The 12469-nt window shown below is 35.5% G+C and overlaps 2 protein-coding genes across 2 annotated transcripts; one reads left to right on the top strand and one right to left on the bottom strand.

Moving 5' to 3' along the window:
- Window positions 1–6808: 6808 nt before the first annotated feature.
- On the top strand, window positions 6809–9830 carry LOC104805799 (protein NRT1/ PTR FAMILY 8.1). Its single transcript, XM_010530480.2, has 5 exons — window positions 6809–6914; window positions 7386–7529; window positions 7626–7843; window positions 7938–8491; window positions 8810–9830. The coding sequence occupies exons 2-5, from the start codon at window positions 7424–7426 to the stop codon at window positions 9642–9644; spliced, it is 1713 nt and encodes a 570-aa protein (XP_010528782.1). The 5' UTR covers window positions 6809–6914; window positions 7386–7423; the 3' UTR covers window positions 9645–9830.
- A 191-nt stretch (window positions 9831–10021) lies between these two features.
- LOC104805788 (UPF0503 protein At3g09070, chloroplastic-like) lies at window positions 10022–12043 on the bottom strand (the record flags this gene model as incomplete). The annotated part of the gene is made up of 2 exons (XM_019201981.1): window positions 10022–11857; window positions 11952–12043. Coding segments are annotated over 2 exons (1707 nt in total), but the record flags the coding sequence as incomplete, so codon positions are not given.
- Between the last annotated feature and the right edge of the window lie 426 nt (window positions 12044–12469).

Below are 12469 nucleotides of genomic sequence, written 5' to 3'. Positions count from 1 at the left end.
TACTGCATGTTATGATTTATTATGGCTTTGGTTGGTATAGTACCAAAAATATTCATACTTTTTTTATATTTTAATAGTTTATTACACTTAATTCTATAAATATATTTTTTACATCTAATTATTTTTTATAAACATGGATATTTCACATATAGTTTTCAGGCCAAACACTGTTCGAGTTGTTTATTTCAATTTTATAATTTTTATATCATTTTATTATTTTAAACTATAGAAATAGGTAATTATCCAATATTGTAGAATTTACACTTTCAAAATATTTTTTTCGATTTAAGTTATGAGACAGATATTAGTTTCATTATATTTTTAGACATTTTTTTAAATTAGTATATAAGAGTTTGGTTGATCAAACATTGGGATATTTTTAAAATTTTAATAAAAAAACTAGTTTTGTTAAAACAAAATTATTTATGAAAATATTAAGTTTTAAAAGTGGTAAAATGATATATTATTATTATCGAATATATTATAAATATACATACCATATAATAAATATTATCATCTCAATTAATAAATATTTTAAAAATATCAGTTGTATATGTATGTATTTTCTTCTCTATTTATGAAAAGACTTAGCTATTAAATATCAAATGTTAATAAATTGTTATCCTTATGTTATTTATGTAAATTTGTTTATAATTTTTATTAATATAATTTTTCTCATTTAAACACATGAAAATTTATATAATACAAGATTACCTTTTTTAATTTTTGTCTTAACTTATTTGGCATCTAAAGGAAAAGGAAACAATAATTATATATCATTTGGTCAAAATGTTTCCATGGTACTTGTCTGACTTCCTGGTGCACGAATGATTATTATAAGATAAGATATCACTCGTTTTTTATTCTTTTTTAAATCAAAATATTAAGATTCTGACATTTGACCTTACGTAGAATTTCGGATACTATCATTATTATTAAGATCTAGTTTGCAATTTAAAATTCAATATAGACTCTAATAGAATTTATGACATATGACCTTTGAAAATATTTTTTTTTAATATACACCCTAATTTACTACTTGAGAAGTTTAAATAGTTTGGATTTAAATATGATATTTGTAATTTTTCTAAAATGTATCATATTAGGATTCTACTATAATATTTTAAAAACAATTTATCAAAATTCCATTGACTGCATTAGTCCAATTAAACAAAGTTAATTAATATATAATTGAATGCATTCAAAATGATGAAATAATTTAATTTTAATATAATTTTTTATATTATATAAAATCCAAATTAAATAAAAATATATTAACATATACATAAATTTTTTAATAAATTCACCGTAATTTCTAATAATGTTTTTTAAAGTAAATTTACCGTCATGTTTAGTTCAAAGGGCTCCACAACGTAATGCGAAACAATATGATAATCTCATAGGCAGCGCATGAAGGAGATGTGATAATTGTGTCATACATCATTTAAAAAATAATAATAAAAGCCTATTTTTCCTATATGTTTTTTTTATCTCTTAAAATTACTCAAAATACTAAAAAAAAATAATTATCACCATTCAATCTAATTGATGTGTATGACTTGATAACTATAAATTGGATTCAATTCTTTTTAATTTTGTAAATTCGAGTTAATTGCTCTTAGGCTTACAATAAGCTCAATTCTATTAGTTTCATAAACTCGATTTTTAAATTTCAAGTTATCCAGATTTTCTTAACTATTAGCATTCAAAATATAATAATCATGTTAGGGTGCGAAATGAAAAACCTCTAATCATTTTGTAACATTTTTTTTTAATTAGTTGTGTTTCGGTTTAGAATGGTGATAAGATAATAAAATATTGTTTTTTGTTTTAATGTGATTATCGTATTCGTAATATAAACCAAAGTTAGATAATCAAATGTGTGACATTTTGCTCATATTCGTTTCTATTATAATTACTAGTCACTGAAAAGAGAAACATGAACAATATGTGGTGCCGGAGAAATTATAACACTAGTGATGATGGAAGCTTTAGTATGGAGTTGTGACGAGTGACGAGGTTTCGTTATTTTAATTTTTAATCGATTATTTATTTCTTAAACAAAATATCGGGTTTTATTAATTAATTAATTACATCTTCTGTTCCCAAAAATACAAATGTAATTTTGTTTAAAATCGGATTCTTATTATTCTATAGCACGAGCGAGATTTAAATAATATTTAACTCGTTATACTTTATGTCTCGAGCCGAATTCTTGTTAAGAAAAATATTTACCTCACAATTTAAAATTGAAGTTAAACAACGTTGAGTTTATTCTTCATTTATTAAATAATTTATTAAATTTATTCGAACTATTTGAATCGATTCAATACATACATATATATATATATATATTATGTATATGTTTATGTATGTATGTATGTGTATGTATGTATATGTGCGTGTATGTGTAGATGCTTTGCTTTTTGGGCACACTACCACATGAGACTTGTCCGGACTTCGACTCTGCAACCTCTCCCATCATACCATAAAAAATACATGAATACATAAAAATTTGATTTAGGAGCATTAATGTTAATAACAATTTGGAAATGGTTATCTATAATAATTAAAAAAACTACTAATCACAATTTCATATATGCGAATTGTATATTTGTACAACGTTCTCCAATTGTCTCTATATGGTGCCATATACAAACGCTTGATGACATCATTTTGAATCTTAAGACCTATTTCTTTTCAGATTTTTATCTAATCTAACTTTTTTTATGTTTAAAATATTATATGTATTCATTTTTTTATATCAAATTTTAGTCCATTTAAGATTTATATTTGGATTCCATTTTTTAATACAAATATTCGTGTTCTAGATATGTTTTCATATGTTTTTTTTTTAATATAAAAACTGTCTTGTCTAAATTTAATCTAAAGAGTTGGTGAAGATGGTTTTCATTCCTTAATCAAATGTTAGAAATTCGAATTTTGTCCTCAGAATAAAGCTTTGAAATCAACCTTTTACCGTTTTTGTACATTAATTCAAAAATAAATGAAGATTAATCTAAATATATCGGTTTATAATTAAACATCGTTTAAAATAATTCGTGTTCTATAAAAAAATATATTATCTTCCGTGTATTTCCTCATTGATGGAGAAAAGGAAATATACCAAACACCTTAGGGGTGTGTTTATCCCAATGTTTTTTTAAGCAGAAAAATGCAAAATGAGAAAGGGGATATTTTCGGTTAGTTAAAGGTCCACTATATAAATACCATAAAGCCTGTCGTTAAATAATATTATATTAGTTGACTAGCCAAAGTTCCCCAAAGAAGGGTTTAATGAAAAGCTTTTTTCTCCCATATTTTGGAAACAAATAAAATAAAATAAATGACATTATAAATTATTGATTTTTTTTATTAATTTAAAAAATCGCCGCAGCGTAAGGTATTTTAAATTTTTAATACTTTGTTTTTGCATAGGATGAATTTATGAAAAAAAAAATAATACAAATATCCCTATTTTATTTATTTATTTAAAATTAGGCGATGGTCCGTTGAATTTTCAGAAAGCCATACACAGCCTTTTGGCTGTTTCCCAGTTTTCTTGATTTTATGAATCTTTTCCCACTTTCGTTTGTTTCATATCTTTTTTATTTTCGATTTATTTATTATTAAAGTTTATTTATTATGTTTTGGAGTTTTAAAGGTTTAGGGGTTAATTCCACGTGTGGATTGGAACAGAAGGCGGCAGTGGCAGACATGGAAGAAATCGGACCCTAGCTTCCGGTTCTAATGTTCTTTCCTTTTTTTTTTGTCCTTTTTTAAGGTTTAACAAAAGTTAATTACATTAGACATTAATACGTCATAATTTACAAAACATTATAAAGAATCTTACAACAACAAAAAAAACATTATAAGGAGTCTGATTTTTTTTTTGTGTTTCCCAACTTGATTATTTTACTTCTATATTAATGTTAGGTACCCCCCATGGTAAAATAATTCTTCGGGGACATTGTATGATAACTCCCAGTAAAATATAACATGATAAACGAAATATATTTGCATAATCATTACGAGAAAAAAAAAAAACAAAACTTCTCTCACGTAGTTGGGCTATTAAATAATATTATTTTATTTAATTTCATAATTTAACTTGAAAAAAGAACAAATAGCATCAATTCCAGAGTCAATATAGTATAATGTTTCATATTTATCCCATATTTCGATGTTCTGTAGAAATTTATTTTCAAAATGAAAACTTCAGCATTTGACGTGGTATGGATTTTCGTTTCTCTACACAAAATGGCCGAAAGGGAAGGGTTGGGCGAGACCATTGTTGCCGTATCTAATGGGCCGAAAATAGGCCCAAATAGACATTAAATGTCCCACATCGAAAAGTTAGAGAATATTTATACATTATATAAACAGAAATGAAGAAATTAATAGTTGTGTTCGTAGAAAAGGAGAGATGGTTGGCATCTCCCCTGACAGGGACGGGAGCGGCCCTTTGGGCCTACCTTGTGATTGAACACATTAAGGCAACCCACCACTGGTGGATCTTAACCATTTTTTGGACCCTAGTAAATGTAAGTCGTTATATATTCAAGTCCTATGTTTGATCGTTTTTATTATTGAATTCAATCTTTTTGTTAGTCTAGCTCATTTTATTAATTTTTTTCCTCAATTTTTTTAATTTAATATTCACCGTATATTCTTATTTTTTCGGTTTTACATTTTTTTTCATTGATGTTATATGTTCGGACTTTCGTAAAATAACATTGCAGTACTGACGTGAAAACATTCAATCGCGGAAACAATTAAGAAATTCAATATTTTCTATAAAAAAAGTGTCAGAGGTAGACTTGTTTTATTGAAATTTTGTAAATTGAAGATTTCTTTTAACATATACCCTCCAAAAATTAAAAAAAAATCAAAATAAAAATAAAAAATTGTCTTTTATTTTCTTTGGGTTTCTTAATTTGCACAATCCAAAAACATTTTTTAAATGTAACGAATGAATCGCCTCCCAATAAAAAAGTGTGGCCAATGAGCTATCATCATTTAATGGTTTTATTATCTCATGTTATGTCAAATTCAATGCATATATTCCCTCCCATATATATTATATATACACGCAGGGCTCGCGGGTCGATGGGATCAAAACTAGCGTGGTGTTTATGGATGGGGGAATCGAATTGCGTGCCGGTTCGGATTTGAGAGAGTCGTTTTTGCCACGCCTTCGCATTCAATGGCTATTGTTGGTTGTGTTGTGATGGTCAGATCAGATTGGATAGAGCTAACATAAAATAGCAACCATTTTTTGACCAGAAAAGAAAAACGGCAAGCAGTTTGGCTACTCTCAGACAGATTGTGAAAGTATAATTAAAATATACAATTTCCATGTTGCGGTTATGATAACAAATTAATGATACTGTGACTGTCTCCTGAAAATGACACATCCAATGGGGAAAACCATAATTTATATTTGGGTCAGTGGTCTCATTAAAATAATATTACACGTAGGATTTGATTTCTATAGAGGAAAAACAATAGCTCAATCTAATCTATGTGAAATTATGTTTTTTTGTATAAATCTATGGATTATTAATTTGGTAATATAAACGCAGATTACTGTGTATCAACATTAACTATATTTTTAAAATTTTGTATCCAAATAAAAACTCATTACCTGCATCATTTAAAATTTTGCGAGTCCATATATACCGTATGATTTAGAAGTTTATGAATGGAAATTAACTGAATTTAGATTAAATAATGCATTTCAAAAAAAAATCCTTTGATCTAATTTTTTTAGACGGTTTTCATAATTTTACGATATTTTTAAATCTCAATTTCTACAATCTTCATATGTTAGTGAACAAGCAAAAATTGAATTATGCATTGATTTGATGTTAATACCGAAACATAAACACGAGTAATGCTTGTGTGGTTGACCCGCGAAGACAGTTGGTTGGGTGTCAGTCTCTCCAAAGTCAACCTATGTTTTTTTTATGCTTACAAGATAATCAAATTTTATTAATTAATTAATTAATTATGGTTAGTTTTTTTATAAAAAAAATTATTGGAGGAGAATTTCAACAAGGCATTTGATATGGAAACGTGAAAGTAAGTATTTTTTTTTCCGAATTATTTGTAATTTAAAAAAAAAACAAATAAATAAATCGGAGTAACAAAGTCAACATTTTAAGTCCAAGTACATCCAAATCTTAAAAATCTAAAAGATTCGTAGAAAAATCCACCAGCTGTACTTCACATGCGTATTTCATTTGTTATTATTTTGTATTGTACCCTTAAGTTAACCTTAATCCCAATACACCCCATAACTTTTTAAATTTCACAACTGTATATATTATTGGTGAATATTATTGAATCTATTAGTCTGGAGTTAAAACTGTATTTGGTAGTAAAATCATGGTATGTAATATTTTTTTTAAAAAAGAATTTGAAATATACTTTTTTGTTATATATTTAAAGCATGTAATCAATGTGAACACGTTTTTAATAAATTGTGACGCAAAGTTTACGTCATTTCTTTTAGTGGTATTAGTGGAAAATTTAAAATTTTCTTTTTGGACCAAACTTTGGTTTCACACTTTGTCTTGTTTGTTTTTTCTGATATATAAAGCCAATAATTGAGTCCAAAAAACGTAGAGTCCTTTGATATCTCTAATTTAGGTTTCACATCGAAATCGGATGGAAAAAAGACAGCACAAAAAGTTTTGGACCTAAACTATAAATAATAAAAGTTAGAGGATCATATCGAAAATTTCAAAGAAAAGCGCACACTCTTTTAATTCAAAGCATATAAAGTTGAACGGAGTGTACGCATGTATTTTCCTCTAAATCCACTGCGACTCTCTTCTCATAATCTTCTCGTCACCTTCTCCGACGTCGATTTCTCCGGCGGTCTCCGTCGACTTCCGTCTCCGACAAGGGTTTGTCTCAAAATCTGTCTTGAAGTTTTCATCATTGGACTTAATTCTCTGAATCTCTTATTGTGTTGCTCTTGGTGTTTCTTATTTTGGATTAGATGAACAAAATTCTGATTTTACCGACAAATCTTCGGTTATGTTCATCTGGGTTTTTCGGAATGTTGCTTGCTTTTTCCCGAAAACTGAATCCGAGATCATGAATTTCCTTATCCGTCGTATTCTGGCATGTAAGAGTTCCGTGTGAAGTTAGAATTCGGGGAAATTTCTCGTTCAATCATCATATTCTGGTATATATATACAAGTTCATAGCTTCTTGAATTCTCTTCAATCTATCTGCTCGGTTCTCTTGAAGCGATTTTGATCATAGTTTGAGGAATTTAAATGCATGTTTGATCGAAAACATTGTCTGATTGATTCTCCTGATGCCACTTTGATGGTTGGTTTGGGATTCGACTGTAATTTTTCTTGCAACAGTTTAGTTGAAGCTTTGGGTTGGGAGATAGAAAATCACAATGGAAGAGAAGGATGTCTATACGCAAGATGGAACGGTGGATATTAACAAAAACCCGGCAAACAAGGAGAAAACCGGCAACTGGAAAGCTTGTCGATTCATTCTAGGTAACTTTCTATCGTCTGAAAACGTATTTTTTTCGCTCGTTCCCTTGCGGAAACCCCTTGCATATATGGAAATGATTGATCTGTGTATCCATTTAGGAAATGAATGCTGTGAGAGATTGGCGTACTATGGGATGGGTACTAACCTGGTGAATTATCTCGAAAAGCGTATGAATCAAGGCAATGCCACGGCTGCGAACAATGTCACGAACTGGTCGGGAACTTGTTACATAACTCCCTTGATTGGAGCATTTCTTGCTGATGCTTATCTTGGTCGGTATTGGACCATTGCCATCTTCGTTTTCATCTACGTCTCCGTGAGTTTTTCCGCTCAGAAACCTGTTTTTTCCCGTTAGTATCAACTCGTCGTCATTTATTCCATTTATGTGACTTAGGTTTCTTCTCTTGCAGGGCATGACCCTTTTGACATTATCAGCTTCGGTTCCTGGAATCAGGCCATCCAACTGCACCGGCGACACTTGTCACCCGACCTCGGGTCAGGTAGCCGTCTGCTTTGTTGCGCTATATCTGATTGCTCTAGGGACAGGTGGCATAAAGCCATGTGTCTCGTCCTTTGGAGCAGACCAGTTTGATGAGAATGACGAGGCCGAGAAGAAGAAGAAGAGCTCTTTCTTCAACTGGTTTTACTTCTCCATTAACGTCGGTGCTCTCATTGCTGCAACCGTTCTTGTCTGGATCCAAATGAACGTGGGCTGGGGATGGGGTTTCGGTATTCCTGCGGTGGCAATGGCCATTGCGGTTATCTTTTTCTTTGCTGGAAGCCGTTATTACCGGCTTCAGAGACCCGGGGGGAGTCCATTGACGCGTATTTTTCAAGTCATAGTCGCGGCCTTCAGAAAGATGAGTGTGAAGGTTCCAGAGGATAAGTCTCTGCTCTACGAAACCGCAGATGAAGAGAGCAATATCAAGGGTAGCCGGAAGCTCGCCCACACGGACAAGCTAAAGTAAGAAAAAGCTTTCCCATCTTTATTTAGATAGATCTTCTTGTTTTGAGGTCATATGTCTCCATTCCCCGGGAAGTCGATAAGATTTTCAGACTTTTTTCCTGGATCTTTCCCTTTCAAAAGAAGAACTGGATTTCGGGTTTATAATTCTTGCTTTTCTGAGAGTTTTGATCTTTACCAAATCAATAAAGGTTTAACCAATCGGTGCGTATACTCTATGGTTTTACCCGAAAATTCAAGAAGATGCTTCAGAAAATTCATTTCCTCACTCACATTTCTCAGATTTCTAACCCCATCTTCGTATTTTTTTGTTCACAGGTTCTTCGACAAAGCTGCGGTGGAAACTCAATCCGACAGCATCAAAGATGGACAAATAAACCTGTGGAGACTCTGCACAGTCACACAAGTCGAAGAACTCAAATCCATAATCAGACTTCTCCCGGTATGGGCCTCGGGAATAGTTTTTGCCACAGTCTACAGCCAAATGAACACAATGTTCGTCCTCCAAGGCAACACGATGGACCAACACATGGGCAAACACTTCGAGATCCCTTCTGCCTCTCTCTCCCTATTCGACACGGTCAGCGTTCTCTTCTGGACTCCCGTCTACGATCAGGTCATCGTCCCGTTTGCAAGAAAGTACACGGGCCATGAACGAGGCTTCACTCAGCTTCAGCGTATGGGAATCGGCCTCGTGATCTCCATTTTCGCCATGATCACTGCAGGAGTCCTCGAGGTCATCAGGCTCGATTACGTCAGAACCCACCATGCGTTTGACGAGAAACAGATCCCGATGTCCATTTTCTGGCAGGTTCCTCAGTATTTTCTTGTCGGGTGTGCTGAAGTTTTCACCTTTATCGGTCAGCTAGAGTTTTTCTACGATCAAGCTCCCGATGCCATGAGAAGCCTGTGTTCAGCGCTGTCGTTGACCACCGTCGCCCTAGGGAACTACCTGAGCACGGTTCTGGTTACGGTCGTGACAAAGATCACGAGAAAGAACGGGAAACAGGGTTGGATTCCGGATAACTTGAACAATGGCCATCTCGATTACTTCTTCTACCTGCTTGCCGTTCTCAGTTTCCTCAACTTCTTGGTCTATCTCTGGATAGCTAAGCGCTACAAGTACAAGAAAGCTGTTGGTCGGGCACTTTGATGCAGCCAAAAGGGTTTCAAGATACGATGATGTTCTGAATCTTGTATTGTTTGGTCTGTTTAGATTTGGTTTGGAAGTATTTGCTTGTTTATGTGTGTATATATACAAGTACCTTTGTTCATGTCTCCTGCAACTGTTCAAGTTTTATCTAAATAACAAGCTTTTGTTTTCATCTCTTTTATGGTATTAAAGGTCGTCATTCTTCTCCTTTTTCTAAATATTGTTTGTTTCTGTCCCTTTTTGACTTTGAGATTGCAAATGGAGTGATGATGGGAGCTTTGTTTTTTCACTTGAGAAAAAAAAAACATAAAGGGGGCAAAGAAAAGCAATCTACGAATGATTAAAATGAAAAGAGGCATTAACCCGAGATTTTCGGATGATCTGATCAATCATAGAATCCGATATTATCAAAATCTTGAGAAAATGGAGACAAAAGACATTCACCGAAGAGCTCAAACATCAATAAGAACAAGAATGAACACAGCGGAACAAGACAAACCCCCCCAAGATCGAATCATCAACCAAAAGATTGAATCTTGAAGATCATATCGTATCAATTCATAATCTATCAGCAAAAGATTGAATCTTTGAGAATTTCTCACTGCAACTTCATGCCACTTGTAGCAATCTTGCCGTTGATGTAACCATCCACATTGCTCCGGCCGAACCATCCTCTTCCTCCTCCGCCTCTAGCGATGTTTTCAGAATTTCTCCAACTCACACTACTATTGCTCCTCATCATCCTCGGATCAAACCCTTTTCTCGTCTCCACGTTCCACGACCCCGATAACGTTCTTTCCGTCAGAGTTCTTCTTCCCCTGCTGCCGAATTGCTCCCCTTCTTCTTCTTCCTCTTTGTGTTTTTTCTCGTTCTTCCTGTGGATTATCCCAAATATGTTCCATCTCCATCGCCTAGATCTCCTTCCCGCCTTCGTGTCGTCCGCATTTTCATCAAAGTTCTCGGCTGAACAATCGTCTATCAAAGAATTCGACTGCGAATGGGAATGGGGATGTGAAAGTGAACGTGAGTACAAGCCTTTCAGCTCTCTGTCTTGGAAAGGTGAGACCTTTGCGTTTGAGATTGGTTTAACTTCGTCGACTTCTGGCACGACCGTCTTCCTGATGGAGCTTGATCGGTCGATGCTCTTCCGCCGCATGGAGGATGAGACCGAGTAGTACTCCTGTGTCTGTGCAGTCCCACCAGGGGCATTTTCGTCCATCTCCGGCGGCTCTTCCGCCGGGATCTGAGCATCTGGTCGGATGACGTGATTGCGTACCGGAGAATCCTCTACGACGGATAACATGGACGGCATCCGCGGCGGAGCGGTGACTCTCCCGATCAGGTATCCGTCCCATGACGCGCGTGGCTCGTCAAACGAGTAGCGATGGTCGTCCACCGAAACTCTACCTGCGTCGACGGAGATTCTCCGAGCGTCGAGAGAGAACCGTGGATCCGTGTCGCAGGATCTCCGACCGTACCCGTGATCAGAGATTTCCGACTGAGTATCTCTGAGCTGTTTCCCGATGGGTTTCTCTACCGACAGCGCCGCCGATCCTCCGCGGCGTCCATTACTGTCCTTTTTGAGCTTCTGCTTTTGCCTCCATTTCTGCAATTTCTTGCCGAAGACCGACGCGGCGGACCAAAAAGTTCCCGTGATTTCCTTGAACTCCCTATTTGGCTTCTTCTTCTCCGAATTGAACTCCATATGCTCCTTCACCTGCTTCGTTTTCCCTTCTCGAGCTTTACCCGCTTGTTCCTCCTCTCCTCCGAGAATTTTGATTGAATCTCTGGGTTCGTTCAGATTCCCACAATAATCATCCTGTTCTTCGTGCTCAGCTCCACTCTCTGTTTTTTCGTCAAAAACCAGCGATCTCACGCTGGAATTTCCGCGTTCGGCCTCAACCTCGCCACTGGAGCCGGCGCCGTCGGTGCAACCACTGGTCTCTCCCGATTTCGTCTGAGAATTACGTCCGTTGTCCTCGTTGCAGAGTGACGGGAGAGTATTACGAACCCTAACGTCGCAGGATCTCCTCTGCGGCTCGAATGCAGCCGAAAACCCTTCGTTCTTCGTCGCCGAGAACGACTTCGTCCTCCGGAGCTCCGGGAACAACCCGGGTCTGACCCACCGACTGTTACCAACACCCGCGGCGGTTCCCGAGGAGGAGGGCTTGTTGAAGATGGCCCTGAGAACGGCGGCGGACAACGGCGGTTTCCTGGAAGCCGACGACGACGACGGAGCAGCGGCGGTTTCTAAGACAGAAAGACGATCGAAGAGGCAAGAGGGACAGAATCCAGTAAAATGCTCACCTGGGTGTTGGTCGCAGGAGGACAAAGTACGGCGGGGCTGCGGCGGCGGGGTAGGATTCATAACCGACGACGGCGTCGACACCACCCCTTGCTCATATTCTCACCACCGGGATTCAAGAGAGAGAATTCCCAGAAAATGCCGAACGATCGCGAGCGAGCGAGAGAGACGTTTGGTTCAAAGGGTAGTGAGAGAAAAGAAACTGGAGAGAAAGATCACGGGAGAGGAGACTCGGGAGTCGGGAGAGTGAGAGCAGGGGAGCAATTTATAAAAGAAGGGGAGAGAAACAGAATAAAGGAAAAATTGAGGGTCAGATTTTGGAATTCCAATTTTCGCTAGTTCCGTTGTTACTAGTATCGAGTCTAGGGGCGCTCGCTTGTAAAATGACTGTTACGCCCCAAACTCTCTCAGAGTCCCCACCACCGTATTACTAAGATCCTGTTTGGCTACTTGGTTTATTTTAAAACCTCTCTCTTTTTTTCTTCTTTTTACCTGATTTTTAAATAATATATATATACTG

Source organism: Tarenaya hassleriana, unplaced genomic scaffold (genome assembly GCF_000463585.1).
Source record: "Tarenaya hassleriana unplaced genomic scaffold, ASM46358v1 Cleome1, whole genome shotgun sequence".
Taxonomy (NCBI): Eukaryota; Viridiplantae; Streptophyta; class Magnoliopsida; order Brassicales; family Cleomaceae; genus Tarenaya; species Tarenaya hassleriana.
Note: the sequence above shows the minus strand (reverse complement) of the source record. Positions and strands in the feature narration are given on the sequence as shown.